Source organism: Suncus etruscus, chromosome 10 (assembly GCF_024139225.1).
Source record: "Suncus etruscus isolate mSunEtr1 chromosome 10, mSunEtr1.pri.cur, whole genome shotgun sequence".
Taxonomy (NCBI): domain Eukaryota; kingdom Metazoa; phylum Chordata; class Mammalia; order Eulipotyphla; family Soricidae; genus Suncus; species Suncus etruscus.
Genome location: NC_064857.1, coordinates 28,976,309 through 29,002,856, shown reverse-complemented (window position 1 = coordinate 29,002,856; position 26,548 = coordinate 28,976,309). Strand labels below are relative to the sequence as shown.

General features: G+C 39.1%; 1 protein-coding gene and 1 non-coding gene across 2 annotated transcripts in view; one reads left to right on the top strand and one right to left on the bottom strand.

The window, feature by feature from the left end:
- Positions 1–26,548, bottom strand: part of PPP1R42 (protein phosphatase 1 regulatory subunit 42) — a 55,018-nt gene that overhangs the window by 5,743 nt on the left and 22,727 nt on the right. The window contains exons 5-7 of the mRNA XM_049781839.1: positions 17,084–17,201; positions 14,598–14,729; positions 8,770–8,911 (exon numbers count right to left, since the gene is read on the bottom strand). Coding sequence (XP_049637796.1) covers positions 8,790–8,911; positions 14,598–14,729; positions 17,084–17,201 — 372 coding nt within the window. The 3' untranslated portion in view covers positions 8,770–8,789. The remainder of the gene's footprint in view (positions 1–8,769; positions 8,912–14,597; positions 14,730–17,083; positions 17,202–26,548) is intronic.
- On the top strand, positions 10,476–10,582 carry LOC126021476 (U6 spliceosomal RNA). Its single transcript, XR_007499989.1, has one exon. It is a non-coding gene; the product is annotated as a U6 spliceosomal RNA (small nuclear RNA).

Here is a 26,548-nt window from a genome sequence, read left to right as displayed (position 1 = left end):
CATTTGACTTCTTTTAGTTGGCACAACACATTGAAGATCTAGCCATGCTGTTTTATGTATCACTAGTTAATTCCTTGTTCTTGATAGTATTTTCATTGAATGGTTGTGTCGCAATCTTTGAGTCATCTCCAGTTTCTCTTCTCTCCTCTCTCCCTTTCTCCTCCTCTCCTTCACCAGATTGAACCCAGGAACTTCTCACCTATAAGGTATGCACTAGATGTGCTCTGCCAATAAGCCACATTCCTATTTGTTTCCATGTTTTTATGGTGGTTCTGAATAAACTACATTCAGGCACAGATTTTTGTGTGACTACAGGTTTTCATTTTGGTTGGGAAAATGACTAGAAAAGGGATTTATAGCTAAGTATATACCTTTATTAATAATATTTTTCAAAGTAACTGTCTATTTATTTATTTATTTATTTATTTTGGTTTTTGGGCCACACCCGGCGGTGCTCAGGGGTTACTCCTGGCTGTCTGCTCAGAAATTGCTCCTGGCAGGCACGGGGGACCATATGGAACACTGGGATTCGAACCAAATCTGTCTTATTTTTGTACTTCAGCAAAGCAATGCTTGAGAGTTCCTGTTGCTCCATAGTCTTTTTTTTTTGGAGGGGGGGGTCACACCCGGTGGAATTCAGGAGTTACTCATGTTTCTGTGCTCAGAAATTTCTCCTGGCAGGCACGGGGGATCATATGGGATGCCAGGATTCGAACCACGACCGTCCTGGATCGGCTGCGTGCAAGGCAAACACCCTACTGCTGTGTTATATCTTAGGCCCTGCTCATATTCCATATTACCAGCTTACTTTTCTTTTTACCCATTCTATTAATAGTTTTGTTTTTTTGTTTTGTTTTGTTTGTTTTTGAACCACTCCTGGGGTCACTCTTGGAGGTGCTTGAAGGACCATATTATGCCAGGGACCAAACCAGGGCCTCATGTATGCAAGCACGCTTTAGCTAATTAAGCTATCTCTGAACCCTTTTATAGCCTTTTAATTTTTTTTTTTGTGAAGTAAGATAATTTTGGGTTTATTTTTTGTTTGTTTTTGGTTTTGTGCTACACCTGGCATTACTAAGGCGTTACTCCTGGCTCTTTACTAAGGAATTACTCCAGTCTATGTTCAGGGGACATATGGGATGCTGGGGATTGAACCTAGGTTGACTGTGTGTAAGACAAATGCCCTTAGTGCTGTACTATCGCTCTGGTCCTAAATTACGTAGTTTGTTTGTTTGTTTTGGGGGTCATGCCTGCAGCTCTCAGCGGTTACTCCTGGCAGGCTCAGGAGACCATATGGGATGCTAGGGATCAAACCTAGGTTGACTGCATGCAAGGCAAATGCCCTACTTGCTGTGCTATTGCTCTGGCCCCATGGAAGTTAGTTTCAATTGAACAAAACTTAGAATTATGTGGGAGAGAAAAAGAATTGGAGTATATGTTAAGAGATGAAATGGTCTTCTCCAGAATGGAAAAACCAGAGACATAGAGACAAGCTAGCAAGATATGTATTCAAGGGAGAACATAGACTTGAAGAGAGAGAAGCTATTTTATTTTACTTATTTTTTTATTTTGGATTTTTGGGCTATACCTAGATGTGCTCAGGGCTTAATTCTGTCTCCTTACCTAGAGCACACCTTTTGGTAGTGCTCAGGGGATTATAGCCAGTACCAGAGATCAAACCTAGGTCAGCCACATCCAAGGTAAGTTCCTATCCAATGTACTGTCCCTCTGGCCCTATCGTAGTAATTTTTTTGTTTCTGTATGTGTGTGTGTGTGTGTGTGTGTGTGTGTGTGTGTGTGTGTGTGTGTGTGTTTGGGGCCACACCCAGTGATGCTCAGGGGTTACTCCTGGTTATGTGCTCAGAAATCACTCCTGGCTCAGGAGACCATATGGAATGCTAGGGATCGAACCCAGGTTTGTGCTAGGTAAGCCACATGCAAGGCAAACTCCCTTCCACTTGTGCCACCACTCTGCCCCCCCCACTGGTTTTAAATATCTGTGGGTAATGAAATTTTAGCTTTCAGAAAAAATTTAAATTCAAAACATATTTCTTTAAATTTGTTCATAGACATCTTTGCCACAGAGCAAACTATTGACCAACTGGAGATAAAAGGTAAAAAAGCGAGTTTATATTTTTTCTTTTAAAACTGTTTTGGCTGGAGCAATACACTACAGCAGGTGGGCTGCTTGCCTTATTGACTCAGATTCTATCTCCAGCATCTCGTATGGTCTCCTAAGCACCACCAGAAGGCTAGAGCTAGGACCAACACCTGAACATTGCTGAGTGTGGCCCCAAGACAAGAAAAAATATCTTTATGTTGCTTACTATTATTGTTTTGGGGGTGGGGTCCTTTTTTGTTTGTTTTTTTTGGGGGGGGGCACACCTGGTGACACTCAGTGGTTATTCCTGACTATGCACTCAGAAATCGCTCCTAGCTTGGGGGACCATATGAGACACCGGGGATTGAACAGTGGTCGTTCGAGGTCAGCGGCGTGCAAGGCAAATGTCCTACCGATGTGCCACTGCTCCGATCCCTGGATATGTTCTATTTTTTTTTGTTTTGTTTTTTTTTTGGGGCCACACCCGTTGACGCTCAGAGGTTACTCCTGGCTATGCGCTCAGAAGTCGCTCCTGGCTTGGGGGACCATATGGGACGTCGGGGGATCGAACCGCGGTCCGTCCAAGGCTAGCGCAGGTAAGGCAGGCATCTTACCTCCAGCGCCACCACCCAGCCCCATGTTCTATTTTTAAGAGTTCATTGGGAACTTAAAATTTATTTGATTTGGGGCTGGAGAAATAGATTGGAGGTAAGGCGTTTGCCTTTCATGCAGAAGGTCGGTGGTTCAAATTCTAGCATCCCATATGGTCCCCTGAGCCTGCCAGGAGAGATTTCTGAGCATAGAGGCAGAAGTAACCCCTGAGCGTTGCCTGGTATGACCCAAAAACAAAAACAAAACAAAACAAAAAAAATATTTATTTTTTTGAAACAGACCAGGTATAACTTTCAGATAACTTTCAGACCAGGGATAATTTTCAGATCTGTGTTCTGGCATTGCTCAGGAACATACGGTACTTAGGATTAAACCTCAGCCTCTCATTTGTAGAATGTATGTTTAAAACACTGAGCTATTTCTCCAGCCCCCATACAAATTAAAATCTTTTTTGGGGGGATTGGGGGTGACTCTACCAGGCAGTGCTCGGGGGTTACTACTAGCTCTGCACTCAGGGATCACTCCTAGTGGTGCTTGGGGACCATATTGGAAGGTGAGGAAGCCAGGTCGACCACTGTGCAAGGCAAACACAACCTGTTGTAGTAACACTCACACTCCACATTTTAACATTTTAAATTTAACATTGCATCTATATTACTGATATAGAAAAGTTTATTTTTAATATAAAATGAGAGGCTAAGTTTAACAAGGCAAAAAGGCATTTAGAGATCGCTAGATGAGTTTATATAAGGTTCATGCAAAATTTTGTGACAAAAATAGAAGCTGTTTATAAAAAGTTTTTGAAATACATGTCTTGCTGCAACTGTTCAAACGTAACAGTAAAAGCAAATTATTTTTACTGCTATTAAAATTCACTTTTTAACCCATGGAAAGCTAATGCTTCTATAAACTAAAGATATTAGGTATTTTTATAACTAGTTACATAACGCACAGTGACTATTTCCTGTGAATTATGGGTCCTGGGGAGACACATTCCCGTAAGATATACAAAACTAAGGACATGTAAGCCAGCTAGAAAGTTATTATTTTTACATTAACAGAGATGGATTGACTTGATTAAGATTGCTTGGGCTTGAAAGATTGCTAAATAACCTCAAGTAATGATTTACCTTACTCAGTATGCAGTGCTATACAGTATTCTCCGAGGATCTTATTTACAATATTTAAATACATTTAATGTCTGCTTTTTAAATTACTAAGGTCTCTGCACCTCCGAGCATGTTTGAAAAGAGAGGAAATATCTGTCAGAAGTATTTACTATGATAAACACAGAGAGCAACAGTCTGTACATTTCATGTTTAATGCCATGGATCATTTTTAATTAGAACAGGGAAGGCATTTGTTTAGAATCAATCTTTAAATAAAAAATAGTTTTGAACTAATCTTTAATTAAAGTCTACATTGATAGTATCAAGTTCAGTTGGAGGGTCAAAAACAACGTCAATGAGTCTGACTTTTTCCTCCCTGTAGGGAAAGTAGGCTTGTGTAAATATACATGAGCACAGACTGCAGCGTTCTAAAGGTGGTGGAAAACATTCCCCTGCCTTTGGACAGATGTTACTTCGCCGTGTTCCATGTAGGATGCTGGCACGGTTCCCAATGTGCCTTAGAGGAACATATGATTGAGCATTTTGGAAGGGTTTTTTTTTTTCCACTTCTCTTTAGGCTTCCCATAGTGTGTGTGTGTGTGTGTGTGTGTGTGTGTGTGTGTGTGTGTGTGTGTGTGTGTGTGTTTGTGTGTGTGTGTGTTACATATATCATATTTGTAGTTTGGGGGTCACTATATATATTGTTTGGGGGCCACACTTGATGTGCTCAGGACTTAGTCTTGGCTCTGTGCTTAGGATTCACTTCTGGCAGTGCTAGTGTGTTGTTAGAGGTCAAATTCAGGTCAGCTGCATGCAAGACAAGCACTCTACCCTCTGAATTACCCTCAGTACTCTCAGTACTCGTTCTCTCTCTTCTCTCTCTCCTTTCTCTCTTCTCTCTCTCCCCCTTCTCCCCCTCCTTCCCCCTCCCTATACCTCCCCCCTCTCCCCCCTCTTTCCCCTCTCTCCCCCTCCCTCTCCCCCTCCCTCTCTCCCTCTCTCTCTCTCTCTCTCTCTCTCTCTCTCTCTCTCTCTCTCTCTCTCTCTCTCTGATCCCACATCATAGACTAAGTGTAGACAATGCTAGCTATGTCTGCTAATAGCAGGCAATTTCTGTCATACAGTAATTAAGGGGGATTGGAGATAGTACAGGGCTTAAGGTGCTTTCCTTGCATGCACTAGCCTGGATTCGATCCCCACACTACATATAGTCCCCAAATTACCACTCGGAATGACCCATGAGCACTGAGCTAGGAATAAGCTTGAGCACTATCGGGTGTAATACACTCCCAGCCCATAATAATAAGGGATTGTTTTTAAGTCCCTTGGGAAGGGGTGTGGAGTTGGGGGTCACACCTGGTAGTGCTCAGGGCTTACTCCTGATTCATCCTGGGGATAGAACTGGGGTCTGCTGAGTACAAGGCATGCCTTAACCCCTGTATTATTTTCTCTAGTTCTGCTTTAAGCCACATTTCCTTACTTAGTGAAGCATAATAGTATTTATTAAACAAAACTTACTTAGAAATATGTGATGAGAAGAAGAAAAGGAATACATGTTCACGAGAGAATGAGTTAGAAAGAGCAAGCAGAGAGGCTGAGAAAGATGGGTTTTTAAGAAGAAACACAGGCTTGAGAGAGCAAGCTAGAAATGTTTGTGCTTTACCTTTTTTTTTTTTTTCAAAGAGGTAGAACTGATATTACATATTAAAACTTAAGATCTTTTGAAACACCAATACAATAACTTGACATGCTCTCAAGTAAGAGTATTATATAAAGAAATAAAAAAATATTTAAAGAAAATAATTTAGGGCCAAGGGCAATAGCTTAAGTAGTAGATTTGTGAGGCTATGAATTCGATCTCTAGTACTGTGTGTCAACCCTTGCCATAGTGTTCCTTCCAGAACCACTGGTATAAATCCTATAAAAATGAACTTCAAATATTTAATATTGCTTTGCAGCATAAAACTGAAGTCTAACTATTGAAATTCACTGTAGAAATTCACTTTTTAATTTCTTCAGAGGGACCCCCTATATTCTGCTGGGTTCTTTTAGGGTCACCTGTGTCTGTAGTATTCTTTTTCTTTTCTTTTCTTTTCTTTTTGGTTATTGGGCCACTCACAGCAGCATTCAGGGGATCATATGAAATGTCAGGAATCGAACCCGGGGTTGTTCCGGGTCGCAGCATGCAAGGCAAATGCCCTACCACTATGCTATCTCTCCAGCTTTTGTAGTACATTCTTGTTAAAAATGCATTTAGTTTTATGTTCAGTGTTCCTATTTAGAGAGATAAGGATAGGTTGACATGATTGCTTTCTTCAGTGTTGTCCAGTCATAAGAACTTTCCTTGGGTTTGTAAAATATGTGGTATGTGGGGCAGTTCACAAATGAACTAACTTAAGTGTGTGACAGTGCATCGAATCTAGCAACATTACTTTTTAGGACTACGTACATTTTTTCTTTTTTCTTTTGATGATATATTATTCAGACTTTTCAAATTTCTTGGCAGAGAAATAAAGTTATGATTATTATTGTAGGAATCACATTAGTTGTACAAATCTTATATAAAACTCTGATGGTGGGCCCAGAGAGATAGCACAACGGCGTTTGCCTTGCAAGCAGCCGAGCCAGGACCAAAGGTGGTTGGTTCGAATCCCAGTGTCCCATATGGTCCCCCGTGCCTGCCAGGAGCTATTTCTGAGCAGACAGCCAGGAGTAACCCCTGAGCAATGCCGGGTGTGGCCCAAAAACCAAAAAAAACAAACAAACAAAATTCTGATGGTGTTCTGGACAAATGAGCTAATAAATTTTATGATAATAGTAGATATAAGAAGTAAAGAAAATTCTCAGTTTCGTGTGTGTGTGTGTGTGTGTGTGTGTGTGTGTAAATAAAGACAAGGCAAAACAGAAACTAGAACTCTATCAGTTCACCTTTCTCCAAATCAAGCATTTTCCAGACTCACAGGCCCTCTCTCCTTTAAGTCTCTATCGTGGTAAACTTGAGCCACTCTGCAGAGGTGGGGAATGACATTGTGATAGTGTTGTCCTTAGTCTTCTTCAGGCGGGTCCCATTAAGGTATGTTGCTACCATCCCTTGACTGGACTTTCCAAAGAAAATCTCTCATGTTTCACCTGTCCTTAACTAAGAAGCTCTGAGGGGAAAAACTTATCCTGAAGCTGGAGAGACAGTAAACATTTAAGGCACTTGCCTTGCATGTGGCTGACCTGGCTTCAGTACCTGGCATCCCATATAGACCCCTAAGTACTTTCAGGAGTAATTTTGGATCTCAGAACCAGGAGTAACTCCTGGCTTTGCTTGGTATGGCTCCAAAACAAAAAAGAATAACTAATTCCAAGGTATATCTACAGCTTCTGATTACTTTCCCAATTGAATATGTTTTTGTCTTTCATTGTATTGCATGATTATGATCGAAAACTTAGTTTTGGAAATAACTATGAATTTTAAGGGGAAAATAAGTTAAATAAATAATTTAAAGACTGTATTGGGATTTGGCTTATGATGCTTTGAAGCAATTACCACAATGTTGTAATAATCATGTTTGACTCTGACTTCTTATTGCGAGGTTTTTGAAATAAGGGCTATTTGATTTGAGTTTTTATATTTAGTAGTTCCCTACATAGAGCAAGAGCCAATAATTTCATAATAAATGGAGTTGTTTTCAGTATGGTTTATGTTTACATTGCAGTACTATTATTTAGCTAAATAGTTCTCTTACTCATTAGGAGACTTAAAATGAATATATAAGGAGCTAAATTATTCACAAACTCAATGTTTAGTTTATTTCTATCTTCTCAATGTTTCTTCCTTGCTTTTTCTTTCTTTTTCTTTGTTTGACACACTCAGTGATGCTTAGGTACTATTACTAGCATGGGGCTTAGGGGTTGCTCAGTTGTATTCAGGGGCCCATTGGTACTGGGGGCTGAAACCAGGACTCCCACATACAAAGATGTGTTTAACCTATTGAGTTATCCCTCTAGTCACTGTAGAATATTTATCCTTAAACCCTTTTTTCCAAGACTGAGATCAACTCAGGTCAAGGCATGTATTTTACCAATGAGTCACATCTCTGGATCTAATGAAAATCTCTTTGAGGAGCTAATGAAAATGCTATTGACTCCTTTAGTGACAACAGATTAAGAATGTATGGTTTGCATCTTGCTCTGCCCTCAAATTGAGAGAGAAATAACAGAGGGTACCAAGTCCAAATAACTGTACGATCATTAAATAGTAATAAAAATGATTAGACTTAATCACCAAATCCAAAGCCAACAACAACAGAATCGATACCCAACCTTACAACAAGCTAGATACAGAAGGGATCACTTATACTAGCAGCCCTGAGGGTAAGGGAGATGGGTATCGGATGAATACTGGGAATGGGGGTGGAGGGGAGGTCAACTTTGATGGTGGGAATTCCCCTGATTCAATGCTAATATGTACCTAAAATATTACTATGAAAGATATGTAATCCACTTTGATCAAAAATAAAACATAAAAATAAAAGATGCCTTTAGTCTCAATGTCATGGAGTGTTAAAAAAAGAAAAAGAATGTATGGTTTGAAGAAGTAATAAAAGCAGTTCTCACTGTCGTGCTCTAGGATTCCCTTCCTTTCTGCTACCTGATGCCCTTTCTGTCAGTTTACTCACTAATGGACCAAGGATCAATTAACTCAGTTTCATATGATAGAAATTTTGCTCTGTTCATTTAGGCCTCTTCTGCAGTTTCCAGGGCTTTCCTAATATACCTACTCTGTGACTCCTTCCAACTTCCTGAATCAACACTTCTAACAATGAAGTGTTGCCCCTCTTTCCCTTTCTTCCTTCCTGACCAAGAGGATTGAGAATGGAGAATTGAGAGAGATAAAGGACATTGCTCTGTCTTTTCTTCCTGCAAAGACAAATTTCATTAATATTTGAAAGGACCTACCGATCTCTTCTACAATTTTATTATCTTCTTTCTGAACTTCCATGTGTAGAATGTCTTGATACATCTGAGAAAAAGATTAATTTTGGCTTACCCTCCTGTGGGTAATACACAGGAACTATGTTATGCATTGTTTCCAAGTTATCTGTAACACACAGAATTTAAAAATTGTATGAAGTCAAATTAAAATTAAGTATATAGCTATTAAAGTCAATGTCCAAGATAAAATATCAAACTTCTAAATATATAACTTGTCGTGTTAGAGAGAGAGCATGGAGATAAGGTGTTTGCCTTGCATGCAGAAGGTTGGTGGTTCAAATCCTGGCATCCTATATGGTCCCCTCAGCCTGCAAGGAGTGATTTCTGAGCATAGAGCCAGGAGTGAGCCCCTGAGCGCTACCGGGTGTGACTCAAAAACCCAAAAAACAAAAAACCCAAAAAACAAACTAAACCAAAAAACAAAAAATATTGTATATAAGTTTATAATAAACATTCATAAAATGATCCTACCAGCATAAATATAAATAATTTAGCTTTGTTTTTGTTGTTCTAGACTCATTTTGTGTATAACTATTATAGAGATTAGTATGTATAATTTTTTTTCTTGTTTTGTTTTGGGGCCACACCCAGCAGCACTCAGGGGTTACCCTGGCTTTGCATTCGGAAATTACTCCTGGCAGCCTTGCCCTACCCCCACTGTGCTATGTCTCCAGCCCAGTCATGTGTAAATGTATAGTTTTGCATGGGTTGTTTTTGTTTTTGTTTTGTGGTCTATACCTGCCTATGCATAGGGCATATTCCTTGCTCTGTACTCAGGGATCTACTCCTGGTGGTGCTTGGGTAACTACATACATAGCCAGGCAAAGATTGGACCAGAGTTAGTGGCATGTAAGACAAGTAAGTGCCTTATCTGCTATTATATCTTTCCAGGATACAGTTTTGTATAACGTGTTCATTCCTTTATTATTAACATTTTTACATCAGTACCCTGTTTATAAAATCCTTTTCCATTTCCAACAGCATTGTGTGATACACTCTATTCATTGCCAACTCATAATGCTAGGTATATCCAATTTGTAAGAATCTGAGTAGTGGAGCCAGAGCTATAGCACAGTGGTGAGGCGTTTGCCTTGCATGCTGCCAACACAGGACAGACCATGGTTCGAATCCCAGCATTCCATATGGTCCCCCTAGCCTGCCAGGAGCAATTTCTAAGCACAGAGCTAGGAGTAATCCCTGAGTGCCACCGGGTATGACCTCAAAACAAAACAAACAAAACAAAAAGAATCGAAGTAGCAATTTGTTGACCTCATTTATTTTTTTTAAAAAACTTGATGTTTTGATTGATTGCTTTTTGGGGGACACACACGGTGGTGCTCAGGGCCACTCCTGGCTCTGCACTCAGAAATCGCCCCTGGCAGGCTGGGGGATCATATGGGATGCTGGGAATTGAACCAGGTCCTTCCCAGGTCTGCTACATGCAAGGCAAACACCCCACCACTGTGCTATTTCTCCAGCCCCTGTTAATATAATTTATTAAGCATAATTATAGGTAATTAATTTTTGGTGCTAATGTAAGATTGTTTTCTTAATTTCGTTTTCAAATAAATTACTGTTAGTGTCTCTAGATGGCTTTATGGATTATTTCTGTTTATTAGGTGGGTGACCCCAAAATATATTATTAAAAATCAATAAGAATTTTAAAAATAGTGCTCGCTTCGGCAGCACATATACTAAAATTGGAATGATACAGAGAAGATTAGCATGGCCCCTGTGCAAGGATGACACGCAAATTCGTGAAGCGTTCCATATTTAAAAAAAATAAATAAATAAAATAAATTAAACACCCAGTAGTGCTCAGAATTGCTCAGGGATCACTTCTGGCAGGCTCGGAGATCAAATTCAGGTTGACTGTGTGCAAGGCAAACACCCTAACCACTATACTTTTGCTCTGGCTACAAGTGTAGTTTATTTTTAAAAGCTATAAACTTTAAATTTTTATTATATTGTTGAACTTTTTTGTTGAAATTCACCAGATAAGTTAAAAAGAATTGTTTTGAATTAGGAAAAAAATTTAAATCTACTAAGATAATGATAGCTGGGCCCGGAGAGATAGCACAGCGGCGTTTGCCTTGCAAGCAGCCGATCCAGCACCAAAGGTGGTTGGTTCAAATCCCGGTGTCCCATATGGTCCCCGGGCCTGCCAGGAGCTATTTCTGAGCAGACAGCCAGGAGTAACTCCTGAGCACTGCCTGGTGTGGCCCAAAAACCAAAAAAAAAAAAAAAAAAAGATAATGATAGCTACACTATTTTTAGAAGAAGCATGTTTTGGGAGGCAGGGGTGGTGACATGGGATGCACTCAGAGAACATTGGTAGAGGGAGGTCAACACTGAAAGTTTTCCTTTCTCTATTCCTTTCATCTAACCCCCTTCCATGCCCTTGTCTCCCGTTATTTGCTAGAAAAGGAGACCATTGAGCAAGGGACCATAAACGGATTCAGTCTAATTTCAGCCCTGAAATATTAAATGTCTGAAGCCCAACTATAAAGAACTTTGTAAATCAAGGTGGTTTCAATTAAAAAATTAAAAAAAACAAAAGGAGGGGCCGACGAGGTGGCGTTAGAGGTAAGGTGTCTGCCTTGCAAGCGCTAGCCAAGGAAGGACCGCGGTTCCATCCCCTGGCATCCCATATGGTCCCCCCATGCCAGGGGCAATTTCTGAGCGCTTAGCTAACCCCTGAGCATCAAATGGGTGTGGCCCAAAAAAAAACAAAAAAAAAGGGGGGGTATGTTGGAGCCGGAGAGATAGCATAGAGGTAGGGCATTTGCCTTGCATGCAGAAGGATGGTGGTTTGAATCCTGGCATCCCATATGGTCCCCCGAGCCTGCAGGAGCGATTTCTGAGCTCAGGAACCCCTGAGTGCTGCCAGTTGTGACCCCAAAACAAAAACAAACAAAGAAAAGAGATGTTTCTTCAGAAAGGTCTGGTATTGAATTCTATGAGTACATTTTGTTGTTGTTGTTGTTGTTGTTGTTGTTGTTGTTGTTTTGGGTCACACCCGGCAGCACTCAGGGGTGACTACTGGCTCTGTACTCAGAAATCGCTCCTGGCAGGCTCTGGGGACCATATGGGATGCCGGGATTCAAACCACCGACCTTCTGCATGCAAGGCAAATGCCTTACCTCCATGCTATCTCTCCGGCCCCTTGAGTACATTTTTGTTTGTTTGTTTGTTTTGTTTGCTTTAGAGGTACACCTAGCATTGTTCTGGGATTACTTATGGGTCTATACTCAGAGATCACTCCTGGTGATTTTTAGTGGACCATATGGGGTAAAGAGGATTAAACCTAGATTGGCAGGTCAATTGCATACAAAGCAAGTCCGTACCCACTGCATTATTGTTCTAGCTGCCTTTTATGAACACCGTCAATTATTATTAGATTTCTTTTTGTTTTTGTTTTTGTTTTTGGGCCACACCCGGCAGTGCTCAGGGGATACTCCTGGCTGTCTGCTCAGAAATAGTTCCTGGCAGGCACGGGGGACCATATGGGACACCGGGATTTGAACCAACCACCTTTGGTCCTGGATTGGCTGCTTGCAAGGCAAACGCCGCTGTGCTATCTCTCCGGGCCCTATTATTAGATTTCTTGGCATCTTTGATATAACAGTGAAAAAAAATGTACTGGTCCTGGAATGCCTACACTAGATCTTATTCTTCCCTTAATAGCCAAGGATCAATAGAGGATAATTGTTGCCTATCTATTATAGGTTTCAGATCATGGGGGTGGAGGCCCACAACCAGTGTTGCACACGAATTATTTCTGGATCTGCACTCACAAATCGCTCCTGGCAGGCTTTGGGGAATATATGGAATGCCAGGGATCAAACCCAGGTCCATCCTGGGTTGGCCACGTTAAAGGCAAATGCCCTATTGCTGAGCTATCACTCCGAAGGTTTCAGATCTTGAGAAATTCGCATTTTAACATCCTCTTGGTATATACTGTCAGCTAAGAAAGTATCATTCTTCAAACTGATTTTCTACTGTTTTCAATCAATGCATTAGGTATGTCAAAATCATTCACACTCTAGGCTTTTCCACCTTTGCTGCTTCTCATCTCAACCTCCTTGATCTAGTTTGATGGTGCTCCTAGAACATGCTCTCTTTGCATGAAGCTCTATCACACCCTGTTTCAGCTTTTCCTTTCTCTATTCCTCTCATCTAACCCCTTTCCATGCCCTTGTCTCTGTTAATTTGCTAGAAAAAGAAGACCATTGAGCTTTCAAACACTATCATATAATAGAGAAAGAGATTCAGTCTAGTGTTTAATACGATAGAAACTGTAGAGTTAATTCTAGGATATGCCCCAATATGACACAATTATTATACATCAATTTTAGTTGCATTAGGTGAAGGAAATATCCTATCCTTTGTAATATCACTTTATTAAAATTAATTGGAGTGGACACTAAGAGGCTAAGTTCTAGAATATAGATACATATGTGGTTATAATGCTTTTTCATTTTTCTATCTTAAAATTTTTGCTCTAATGATAAACAATATACTATGATGGAGGCAATACCTTAATTAATGGTGGTTTCACCATTTATATAAGCAATAATCATACACTTTTGCCAGGTGTAAAATTACACATTTCCCCCAGATTCTTGATTATGATCACATGGCTAAAAATAGCCAACTCAATGTGAAACAAATATAGATCAGTTTACTGGTAGCTACCATTTATTACATCTTACAAGTAAAATTTTCTAGGAATTACATTAATCTTTATACTCAATTAAAGAGGTTTAAAAAAAACCTACTTTGGGGCATAGGGAGATAACTCAGTGACCAGGAACACATGCAAAAAATTATGTGTTGAAACACAAGATCAATCCCCCTTCTACACACATTATTGTTATCCACCAGCTCTGATGAATGCTGTCCTAGAAGCCCTTGAGCACTGCCAATGTGACTCTGGTAGCCCCAGAAATTGCTGGTGGGAATGGTGCACTGATGAAGGGGGTTTGTTTTATGACTGAAATCCAACTACGATCATGTTTGTAAACATGGTGCTTAAATAAAAATATTATTTAAAAAAAAATGCAGGCTCTGCTCATCTCTGTTTCTTAGACCCTACCATTGAATTGCCCTGCTGGGTTGAGTAAGTATTGTCTTTTTTGTTTTTTGTTTTTGTTTTTGTTTTTGGGCCACACCCGGCATTGCTCAGGTGTTACTACTGGCTGTCTGCTCAGAAATAGCTCCTGGCAGGCACGGGGGACCATATGGGACACCGGGATTCGAACCAACCACCTTTGGTACTGGATCGGCTGCTTGCAAGGCAAACGCCGCTGTGCTATCTCTCCGGGCCCGAGTAAGTATTGTCAAGAGTAGCACTTGGGCCCCTGATCATTTGTTGGAAGGTCCTTTCAAATAAGGAAACACCTTAAACAAAAAGTTTAAACAAGTGGAGTAGTATGAGAACAGCCCTACAAAATTTACTTTGTAAAGGCATCTGGGGCACATTCTCTGCATTGGAGATTCTTCCACATCTTGGCCTAAGTTGAGTAAGTCTTTGATGATGGCATATTCTTTTCCTTTGAGATTCACCTGTGTTCCAACTTGAGTTGCTTACTCTGTTTAATTCCCTTTGGAGAATCCTATTTTGTCTCTTCAATACCTCTCTTCCCCAACCCCCAACCTTTTTTTTTTTCAATTAGAATTATGTACTTAATAAAATCTAAACAAAATCCCTTTATTTCTCAGCAATTTTCTTGTTGAGTGGATTATCCCTCTGCTAGTACCAGGGATCAGCTAAGAATCAGTCTGCTTACTTAAGTAGGAGGTACTTTCATCCTTGTGCTTCTCATTCTTTTTCTTGATACTTTTCTTGGCATCCTTGGATGCTTTCCAATTCATTAGGAATTGTCTTTCCATATTTTTAATTTCTTTTCCATCCAAAATTTCTAGAGGAAAAAAATATGTTAAAAGCAGAATAAAATAAGGGCCTCAAGTGACAAAAGCACCTTCCTTCCAAGCCTGAGGCCAAGTGAGTTCCATCCCAGGCATTATTGCTCCAGGGTCAGAGCATGACCCTTGTAGCAGTGCTTTTTGGTACTACAGGTGCCATGTTGAAAACTGCTTGATCTCTGGAGCATCAAAACGCAGTCTATGAGAGAACCACAACAAAAGTATGCCAGCAGAGCAACAAATAAAAAGAAAATAACTTCCTGCGTGAGGTTTTTGTTGTGGATTGGGGGGTGGATGGAACCCCCAGACGTTGCTTCCACCACTTTGTTTTGCATGTAAATTGGTTGGGATCCCCTAAGTGGGGATCTAAATATGTGCTAACCCAGGTGGGGACTTTGGAATGTTTTTGCACCTCATAGTACTGATAAAGTTTCTAAGTTGCAAGTAAAATGTGTCAAACTTAAAAAAAAACACAAATAACTAAAAAGATATATAATGCATAAATATATAGGTAAAATTGTAGTTAAGGCACAACAGATTGACCACAGCAATGAATTTTTACTTGAAATACATTTGTTTTTAGTTTTAGTTGCACTCAGCATTGCTCAGGACTTACTCCTGGCTCTGCTCTCAGAGATCACTCCTGGCTGTGCTCAGGGGATGATATAGGGTACTGGGGATCAAATCCTCATTGGTTGTAAACAAGGCAAATGCCCTATATTCTCACTCTGTATTCTCACTCTGGTCTCATGAAATAAATTTCTTATCAAATATCTTAGAGGGGCTGGAGTGAGAGTACAATGGGTAATCCACTCTTCAATCTGGGTTTAATCCCCAGCATCCCATATGGTTCTCCAAGCAACACTAGGAGTGAATCTTAAATTCAGAGCCAGAAGTAACCCTTGAGCATCACTAAGTGTGACTCAAAAAACACAAAAAACAAAAATCTTGGAGACCATAGATAGCTCAATATACTGAATGCATGTTTTACATGTGGGAGGCCTGGATTCTATCCCTAGCATCATATGGTCTACCCTGAGCACCACAAATATGACACCTGTGGGTAGAATGGGAATAACCCCTGAGCAGTGCTGGGTACAACTATAAAGCAGAAAAATAAAATAATATAAAACAGCATAAAAATACTTTAGGAGTGGGGTTTCATGGTAAAGCTTTTATGTGTGAAGCCTTAGGCTCAGTATCTACACTATAAAAATAAATAAATTAGATCCAGAGAGAGTACAGGGGTTAAGGACCTTGTTTTGCATGTCTTCACCCTAGTATGATATCACCCTTCCCTCAGTATTACCAACAGCAACCCAAGAGTACAGAGCTGGGAATAGCCCTTGAGATCTGTCAAGTGTGGCCCAAGAAATCCACAAATAAGCAACAGATTTTTTTTTAGTGGTGATGGTGCCAGGTATTGAACCCAGAGCCTCACCTGAAAATAATGTGAAAGATTCCCTCATCTCTGTGACCCTTGTATATGTATATTGAAGAATTGTTTTAAGTTTTTCTGATACATACCCATCCATTCATCCCACTGCACTAGCATTTTGACTATTTGAAGCTTACTATAAGTATAGGTTTTGATATGAGTTTGTCACATTCTAGGGTTTCTGTTTATTTATATTTTTATTTAGGGACTACATACAGCAGTACCCTGGGGCTTATTCCTAGCTCTGTCTCTGTGCTCAGGGATCACTCTGGTAAGGAATGCGGGGAGTCCATGTGGAATGCCAGGGATTAAAGCCAGGTTGGTTACTTTCAAGGCAAATGCTCTACACTCTGTTTTCTCTTCTCTCTCTGTCCCTCCCCTCTCTCGTCCCTTATATTCATTTTTATACACAATTACACCATGTCACAGAAGTTTTGATAGTAAAAACCCCTTTCACAAATCTTTTGTAAGGCTCGTGTAGAATCTCCTCATCCTTGTCAAATGAAAGGGACACCTGTGTGTTCTTAGGGTATCACTTGGCAAATGACAAGCAATGAAAACCTGGATCAATTTATTCTACAGAACCAAGAACTAAAGAGTCTCTTGGGATCTTCAGAGGGATTGCGCTAATGGAATTTTGGCAAAAGGTCAGTGAGTTCTATAAATTTATGACAAACCACTTTTGCCGGTAATAGCTGCATATTCTTCTTAAGGAGAGTCTGGGATCATAATTATTTCTGAACAGTAGGTAATTTTTCATGCTTTATTTCTTCATTTTTAACTTTTACTTTAAATTTAAAATATCAAATTTAAAGTGGGACTATTATGCTTCTGACAGCTTGCTGATAGCTGTAAAGTTCTCCAGGTCTTTTTCTCTAAGAAAATTATACTAAGTGAAAGATAAATGTGTACCCAGTGATTTGGACACCAATATTAGTCTGTCTCTGTATTTTTGTTTGATGCAAACAGATTTCCTTTTTAGATCCAATTTCCACATCTTCACCAACTTTTCCAGTAAATTCTCTAAATCCTGTAATTAGAAAAGAAAAAGCAAGATACAAGCAATTCATATTTGTATTTTTTTTATAACAGTTAACTTTTTTTTTTTGGTTTTTGGGCCACACCCGATAATGCTCAGGGGTTACTCCTGGCTATGTGCTCAGAAGTTGCTCCTGGCTTGGGGGACCATATGGGACACCGGGGGATCGAACCGCGGTCCGTCCAAGGTTAGCGCAGGCAAGGCAGGCACCTTACCTTTAGCGCCACCGCCCAGCCCAACAGTTAACTGTTTTAAAGGTAATTATTGTATTTCTTGGAGTTTTAGCTCAATGTCAGATACTTTAGAAGGGTGACTATTGGACATTTTCTTAAGTATAAAATTATAGTCAATTTAATATAGTTAATAAAATTATAAAATTATATAAAAATAAAGAAAAAGTAAGGATAAAATGATCTACATCAATAATAGAGGAACTAAAGATAATGCAAAAGTGAGGGCTTGTTTGTAACTGTCCTCTGGAACAGATTATCTGCAGAATAAAAGAATTGTTTTCTTGTTGATCTTAATCAGATCTACCTAAAAATTTTGTTGAGTTTAATTGGATCTACCTTAGAATTCAGAAAACAAATTTATCTTTATATCCACTTTATGTTACAGATGACTTCCTGTACTTAGACACATTTGTGAAAGTTTACAGAACAAAGCAATTTAAATGTTGCACTGATGAAGGGGGATATTCTGTTTATGACTGAAACCCAACTACAAACATGCTTGTAATCATGGTGCTTAAATAAAGATTTATTTTTTTAAAAAAGGCAATTTAAAGAGTAGTAAGTAAATAGCTCACTTGGTATTATAAACAATATGTATTTTATAAATATGTATTTTAATTATTAAAATTTGTGAAAAATTGAAGGGAAAACAGAAAAATCACTTGCATGTTTTCACTCAAAGATCACTTATTTTTTGGTTGGTGGGCCACACCCAGTGACTCTCAGGGGTTACTCCTGGCTATGCACTCAGAATTTACTCCTGGCTTGGGGGACCATATGGGACACCAGAGATTGAACCCAGGTCTGTCCTGGGTCAGCCACGTGCAAGGCAAATGCCTTTCTGCTGTGCCATTGCTCCGGCCCTCAAACATTACTTTTTATATTAAAAAAAATGTTGTTACAAATGCAGTCAGCATGTCTGCAGTTAGCCAGCTCCATAGACTCACTGTTCTCAAAAGAGATGTATACCAAGCCACAAGAAAACCACGCAATTAAAAGCTGGGTATCTCAGGAGGAAAGGGCAAGTCAGATTCCTGCCCTGCTGAAGCAACGCCAGCTGAAATCACCAGTCATAATTGCTGCTTTGACAATGGTCCATCTTCTCTGTAGAGACACCACTCTAACCAAAACTCCAGAATATACCAGGATTTGGGGCTGATATCACCAGGACTTCTTTGGAGTGAGTGTAGGCACCCTTTCCTATCTTTTCACACTTGAGAAGTTCTGAGAGCTGAAAACACACACCAAAAAGCTGTAGTATCAAAAATAGTGTTGAATGCAAAAAACTGAACTCAGACCTCCATCTAACACCATGCACAAAAAATCCAAATGGATTACAGACCTTGCTATCAGACCCGAAACCATAAGGAATAATAATACAACATGTAGGTAAAACACTCCATGACTTAAAAAAATTTAAAAAAAAATTAAAAATTAAAAAAAAAATTAAAAAAAAAATTAAAAAAAAAACACTCCATGACATTGAGACTAAAGGCATCTTCAAGGAGGAAACTGCACTCTCCTTACAAGTGGAAGCAGAAATAAACAGATGGGAATATATTAAGCTGAGAAGCTTCTGCACCTCAAAGGAAATAGTGACTAGGATACCAAAGCCACCCACAGAATTGGAGAAACTGTTCACTCAACATCCATCAGTTAAGGGGCTAATATCCAAAATATACAAGATACTGACAAAACTTGAGAAAAACCATCTAACCCCATAAAAAAATGGGTAGAAGAAATGAACAGACACTTTTTCAAAAAAAAATACAAACGGCCAAAAAACACATGAAAAAATGCTCCACATCACTAAACATCAGGGAGATGCAAACCAAAGCAATGAGGGTACCATCTCACCACCACAGAGACTGGCACACATCACTCAAGAACAAGAGCAATCCATGCTGGAAGGAATGTGGAGAGGAAGAGGAACTCTCATTTACTGCTGGTGGGAATGCTGTCTAGTCCAGCCTTATGGAAAACCAATATAGAGATTACTGAAAAAAACTGGAAATTGTGGCCGCTCCTAGGGATATAACCTAAGAACACTAAAAAAAACAATACAACAATGCCTTCTGCAAACCTATATTCATTGCAACACTATTTACAACAGCAAGACTCTGGAAACAACCCAGATACCCTTGAACAGATGAATGGCTAAAGAACAGTGGGTACCATATATACAATGGAATATTATGCAGCCATCAGGAGAGATGAAGCCAGGAACTTTTTCTAGTACATTGGATGTATATGGATATATGTATATATACATATATGGATATGGATGTATATGCTGAGTGAAAATAAGTCAGAGGGAGAGGGAAAGACACAGAATAGTCTCACACATTTTATGGGTTTTTAAGAAAAATAAAAGATATTATTGTTATAATGTCCAAGGACAATAGAGATGACGGGCTATAATACCATGCTAAAACAATATGAAGTTCACCACAGAGTGGATGAGTGCAACTAGAGAAATAACTACACTGACAACTATCATAACAATGTCAATGAGTAAGAGAAATAGAAAGCCTGTCTAAATACAGGCTGGTGGGGAAAAGGAAATGGGGGGCATTGGTAGTGGGAATGTTGCATTGATGAAAGGGAGTGTTCTTTATATGGCTGATATCCAACTACAAATCTTGCTTTGTAATCAAGGGTGTTTAAATAAGATACTAAAAAGTGTTGGTAATTCCTGGAAAACAATTTTTTTTAATAATTTTTATTTTGACCAAAGGACAATTCCAATTTTTAAAATACCGTCACACCAATTTAAATGTCAATGTCTATCTAAAGCCACCAAATTAAAAACAAAAGAAGTAACAGAATAATCAACTAGCAACAATAGCATGCTAAACCTGACAATGACTTAATAACCTCATTGTAAGATACAATAATTTTTACAAATTTCCTTTTTGCTGTACTTTTTCTTCTTCATTCTTTCTTTTTTGGTTTTTGGGTCACACCCGGCACTGCTCAAGGCTTATTCCTGGCTCTACGCTCAGAAATTATCCCTGGCAGGCTCGGGGGACCATATGGGATGCGGGGATTCGAATTACCATCCTTCTGCATGAAAGGCAAATGCCTTACCTCCATGCTATCTCTCTGGCCCCCTCATTCTTTCTTTTTAATAGTTTTGTTTTCATCTGAAAATAAATGCAGTATGACCAACTATGTTAACTATGTGATTCATAGTCTTTAAATAATTTATATAAAATGTTATATATTATTATTTTCTTTGAGCATGTGGATTATTTTTAAGTTGTCATAACACTGTGTGCATATTTTGTAGCTTATAAGAAGATTAGTTAATTGTTATTTCAAGGAATAATTAGCTATTTGCCATATGTGGGAAGGTGAGGCGGGCCAAATCCTTACCCTGCTGAATCCATGCCAGCTGCACCATCACCCATAACTGTTGCTTTGCCAATGGCTCAACTTTACTAGTAATCTACTGCTCTCTGCAGAGACACAAACCAACCAAAACTCCAGGTATGCCAGTATTTTGTCTGACATAACCAGGATATTTTTGGAGTGAGTGTGAGCATCCTACCACCCCCAACCTGCCTTCTCATACATACTTCCAGAAGCCCTGGTCACTGAAACCACTAAAACCACACCCCACAAAAACCAAAATATCAGTCCTGAACAGAGCTTGAAGCTCCTGGATCTAGTGTTTATGCATATATATGCATATGTATATATTTGCATAGTCTACCCTAGTTCTATCTCCAGCACACATGGTCCTCAGTACCACTGGGAGAGACTCACAAACACAAGCTGTGACCTCAAAATATCAAAATTTCCCCCACAGAAAATCAAGTGAGTTTAATATGTAATAACTTACTCAAAACAAGTAATACAAAAATTATTTTCTACTTTGACTGCTTAAATTTATTATTATTGATCAGTATTATTATTATTATTGTTATTATGGTTTCAGGGCCACACTCAGTGTTGCTAAGGGGTTACTCATGGCTCTGAGCTCAAGGATCACCCTTAGAGGCCTCAGGAGACCACATGAATTGCCAGGAATTGAACTCAGGTTGGCCATGTACAAGAAAAACACCCTACCTGTACTATCACTCCAGCCCCTTAAATCGCTTCTGGTTTGATTTTGGTTTTGGATCACTCCCAGCTGTGCACAAACTAATTCCTAGCTCTGTACTCAGGAATCACTCTTGGTGGGTTCCAGAGACATATGGAATGCCAGGGATAGATTCTTGATTGGATACATGCAAGGCAAACACTTTTCCTGCTGTGAAATCGCACTGGTCCTCCCTTACTGATTTTTTGTTTGGTTTTGGTTTTGGGGCCACACCAGGAGGAGCTCGAGGGATACTCCCAGCACTGTACTTAGAAATTACTTTTGGGGCCGGGAAGGTGGCGCTAGAGGTAAGGTGTCTGCCTTACAAGCGCTAGTGTAGGACGGACCGCGGTTCGATCCCCCGGCGTCCCATATGGTCTCCCCAAGCCAGGGGCGATTTCTGAGCTCATAGCCAGGAGTAACTCCTGAGCGTCAAACGGCCCAAAAACCAAAAAAAAAAAAAAAAAAGAAAAGAAAAAAAAGAAATTACTTTTGATAGGCTCGGGGACCATATGGGATGACAGTGCTCAGGGACTACTTCTGACCTTTGTGCTTGGGAGTTTGTTTCCAGCAGTCTAATAAAGTATTTTATTTTATTCATCCTGAAAAAATAACAGTACTGAATTTATACTTTGTATTTTAGAAATTATTTTCTATTACTGTGTATTAATGCCATTTTTCTACATATTAAAATTCTCATAAGGAGGGCTGGAGAGAAAGCATGGAGGTAAGGCATTTGACTTGCATGCAAAAGGACGGTGGTTCGAATCCCAGCATCCCATATGGTTCCCAAAGCCTACCAGGAGCGATTTCTGAGCATAGAGCCAGGAGTAACCCCTGAGAGCTGCCAGGTGTGACCCAAAAACCAAAAACCAAAAAAAAAAAAAAAAAAATTCTCATAAGGAACCACAAGATACCAAGGATCAAAACCAGGACTCCTGCATGCAAACCATGTACTTCAAACCTCTGTGCGATCTCTCTGGCCCTTTTAGTTTTTCTTAGTCATGTTTTGTTTTTTGCTTTCTTTTATCTTATATATATTTCTAAAATCTTGGTTCATTCTCTCCTTTCTTGCTATGTCTTGCTCTTTCTCTTTCTCTCTTCTCTCTCTCTCATCTCTCTCCCCTCCCAGTCAACTTTCTCTTTCTCAGTATTTTTCTCTCACTCATACAATACACACACATCCCACCTTCTCAAAAAAAAATTATTGATTGATTGATTAATTGATTGGTTTTGGGGCCACACCCAGTGGCATTCAGGGTTTACTCCTGGCTCTGCACTCAGAAATCACCCCTTGCAGGCTGGGGGACCATATAGGATGCCAGGAATCAAACCTGGTTCCTCCTGGGTAGGCTGCATGTAAGATGAATGTCCTACTACTATGCTATCCCTCCGGCCTCTGCTTTCTTTTAGATACTACACCTGGAGATGCTCAGGGTTTACTCGTAGCTCAGTGCTCAGAGTTTACTCCTGGCTCTACTCTCATATGATTATTCATGGTGGGGCTCAGTGAACCAAACGGGGACCCAGAAATTGAACCCAGGTTGGCAAAGAACAAAGAAAACACCCTACCCTCTGTATTATTACTTTGGCTTCTCTTGGTCCATGTTTATTGCTGCTTAGTTAATTTGTTTTGTTCATTTTGGGGAAAAAATAACAGAACTACATTTATTCTTTGTATTTTATGAATTATTTTATATTATCATGAAGTATTAATATCCATTCTCTTCCACATAGTAAAATCCTCATTAAACTGTCACAAGATGGAGATAATAAATTTGGACTATCCAGATATACACCTGTTTATATATATATATATATATATATATATATATATATAAGTACTACCTTTATATATCTTTTTATCTATACTATCTATATATACCAGAAAAATATTTATTTTATAATTATATATATTTATATATATATACTATCTTTATATATCTTTATATCTATCTTATATATATGAAGAATACTATTACTTTCTTAATACCATAATTATAAATGAGGATCTAGGACTACTGCAGAGCCTCTGCTATGTTTCAATTTTCTTTAGATTATTGGCAAAAATATTTTTAGTTTTGCTTCCATCAATATTTATGAATCATGAACTATGTATTGTGCTAGATTGAGGTATCTAAGTAAATGATTTATGTAAAAAATATAAAGGATTATTATTAAAAGCTTGAGGCATTTCCAAATTTATAGCATTTCTGCTTATTGCTTGACCAAAGAAAATTTCTGTCCTCACATATAAAGTAAGGACTGTTAGGATTAGTTGTCTGGAATATTAAAAAAAAAAAAGGCAGGTACGTAATAATTGTGTTAATTTTCTGCCTGTACACCTTCTTGGTATGTCACCCATCAGCTAATTCCCTTTCACTTAATTTGGGTCAATGGAGAGCAAAATTTGTGATGAAGATAAGCTTTTGGGCCACTTACAAGTAAATAATTTATTAAAAGTATCTTTCTTCGGGGCCAGAGAGATAGTGTAGTGATAGGATATTTGCCTTCCAGGGGTCCTCAAACTTTTTAAACAGGGGGCCAGTTCACTGTCCCTCAGACCATTGGAGGGTCTGACTATAGTAAAAACAAAACTTATGAACGAATTCTTATGTACACTGCATATATCTTATTTTGCAATGAAGAAACAAAACAGATACAAATACAATATGTGGCCTGCGGGCCATAGTTTGAGGACCACTGCGACCCTGAAAAACGGTGGTTCAAATCCCGGCATCCCACATGGTCCCCCGAGCCTGCCAGGAGCAATTTCTGAGCATAGAGCCAGGAGTAACCCCTGAGCGCTGCCAAGTGTGACCCAAAAACCAAAAAATAAAAAATAAAAAAGTATCTTTCTTCAAAAGATAAAACTACATCTTTTAGTCTTGGGCCCTAGATATGCCCGCTTCATAGTATTTGTTTAGTAGCATTTGTTATAACCATAATTATTTTATAAGAGTTACAATACATTTCTCTTAGTCTACCAGCCTCTAGGAAGGGACTGGGCCTTGCATTTTTGCAGGGTAGAATCATCCAAAGAATCCATCATTCAAAACTTAGTAACCACAATAGGGATAACTTTATATTTATATTGATAAAAATAATTACATCCTGTGGAGTTTTGTGCATTGTTCTTCACTTGATAAATCACCCTCGACATACCCTCACCAGTAAACTTATGTATGTTTATTTAAGACAAAGTGATCTTGTGCTGAAATACGATTGCCCTTTGGTTACACTCTGCTTGTTCATTCATTGCCTTCCTGTCTTAAAAAAAAATACTTTCACTTTCCTGCCCCTTCAATGAGTGACTAAAGGGAGCAGACACTATTCTGGGTATTGTCTGTTTGATAAATGATCATGTCATGCTGTTACTTAGAAGAACGCTGCAAAATACTGAAAAGCCAGTTCTCTTGCAGGCTGGTGCCTATGCTACTCTATTGGCCCTCCCCATAATTAATGATGGCTGCTGAGGAACCTGTCTTTGACCAGCATGCGTTAGTCTTTATTGGAAACGTCTGTCCTTGTCCTTACTAAATCTAAAGACAACCATTTGTCATCTCCCCTGACTGCCTGTCATCAGATGCCCAGGAAAATCTATAATTTTTGGCTTGTTCCTGACTAAACTGGGGAGTATATAAATTTATCTTTGGACTTCTCTGCTTGTCAGGATCAATATTGAGCAGAGGTTGAATACATTAGAAACTGGAAAAACATGAAAGGCCACCGTGTTTGCTCATTTATGTCTTATAAATCAAATATTTTGCTGGTAAAAGAAGCAAACATGTCAAAAATTTTATTTTCACCATCCATTCTGAAGATGCGTTATACCTCATGATAAATGGCCATCAGAAAACCAATGAAGTAAATCACATATATCTGACTGTTAGATACAATCTTTTATTGATTTAGAAAACTTTGCAAACATAAAAAAAACCTATTAACACTTTCAATTTTTACTCTTTAAAGTTTTTATACACCAAAGTTTTTATATACCAGGATATTTGTTTGCTTTCATAATGTCAGCAAGATCTGTGATGTTTGGCACCAATGAAGTGCAGAACTCATCAGGCTACCTTCAGAAATGTAAATGTTTTCTTGTAGGGGATGGAAACAGCTCAAGTGGTAGACCACATGCTTATCTTGTTCAAGACTCTTGCTTTTTGACAATGATTGACAATTCTCAATACCATCAGTAGCCTTGGTGGCCCTGATTAGAAGTTTTTGTTGTACATGGTCACTCTAGTAGTTAATACTTAATAGCAGTTATACCAGATGAAACTAGGGAGATGATAGGGCACTGCTAGGGATCAAACTCAGGGCCTCAGACATGCTAGAAAGTACTCTACCACCTGATCTATCTACCTAAACTCAATATTTAATAAGCTGATGCACACCTATGGAAACATTACAGAAAATTTTCAAAAGAAATGTGCACCGAAATTAAGTTTCATTTAAATTAGATCCCAGTGAAGGACCAGAAAGATAGGACAGTGTGTAAGGGACTTGCCCTGCATGCCACTGATCATGGTTCAATCCTTGGCACCTCAGACAGTCCCCTGAGCTCACAGGACTAGAGACTTGAAATAAATCTAGTTGGGTGTGGCCCCAAAAGAAGAAAAACTGGAGCCTTGTAAGAAGCTAGAGAGATAGTATAGCAGGTTGGGTGCTATTTGCCATATTTTCACATCTAGGGGCTTTTTCACATCTTTATCTGGTAAGTTAGCTTTTCTAGTCTGTCAACTTACTTGAACAGTCCTTTCCTTGGGAAGCCTTCATATGTTTTCCCTATGTAGACACTACTCTTCTTTATAATACCATCACAGGTGCAATTTTACATTTGCTTTTGGGTGATTACATATTAAATGCTTCTCTTGTCAATGCAGAGTCCCCCTGACCTTTTGTTTTCAACTCACATTTGCCTCCCTCTTTCCTTACTGGTGGCTCCCAAAGTGGGCCATACTGCCCCCCAGTGGGCTCTGGAATGAGTCAAGGTGTAGAAGCCTTTTGGGTTA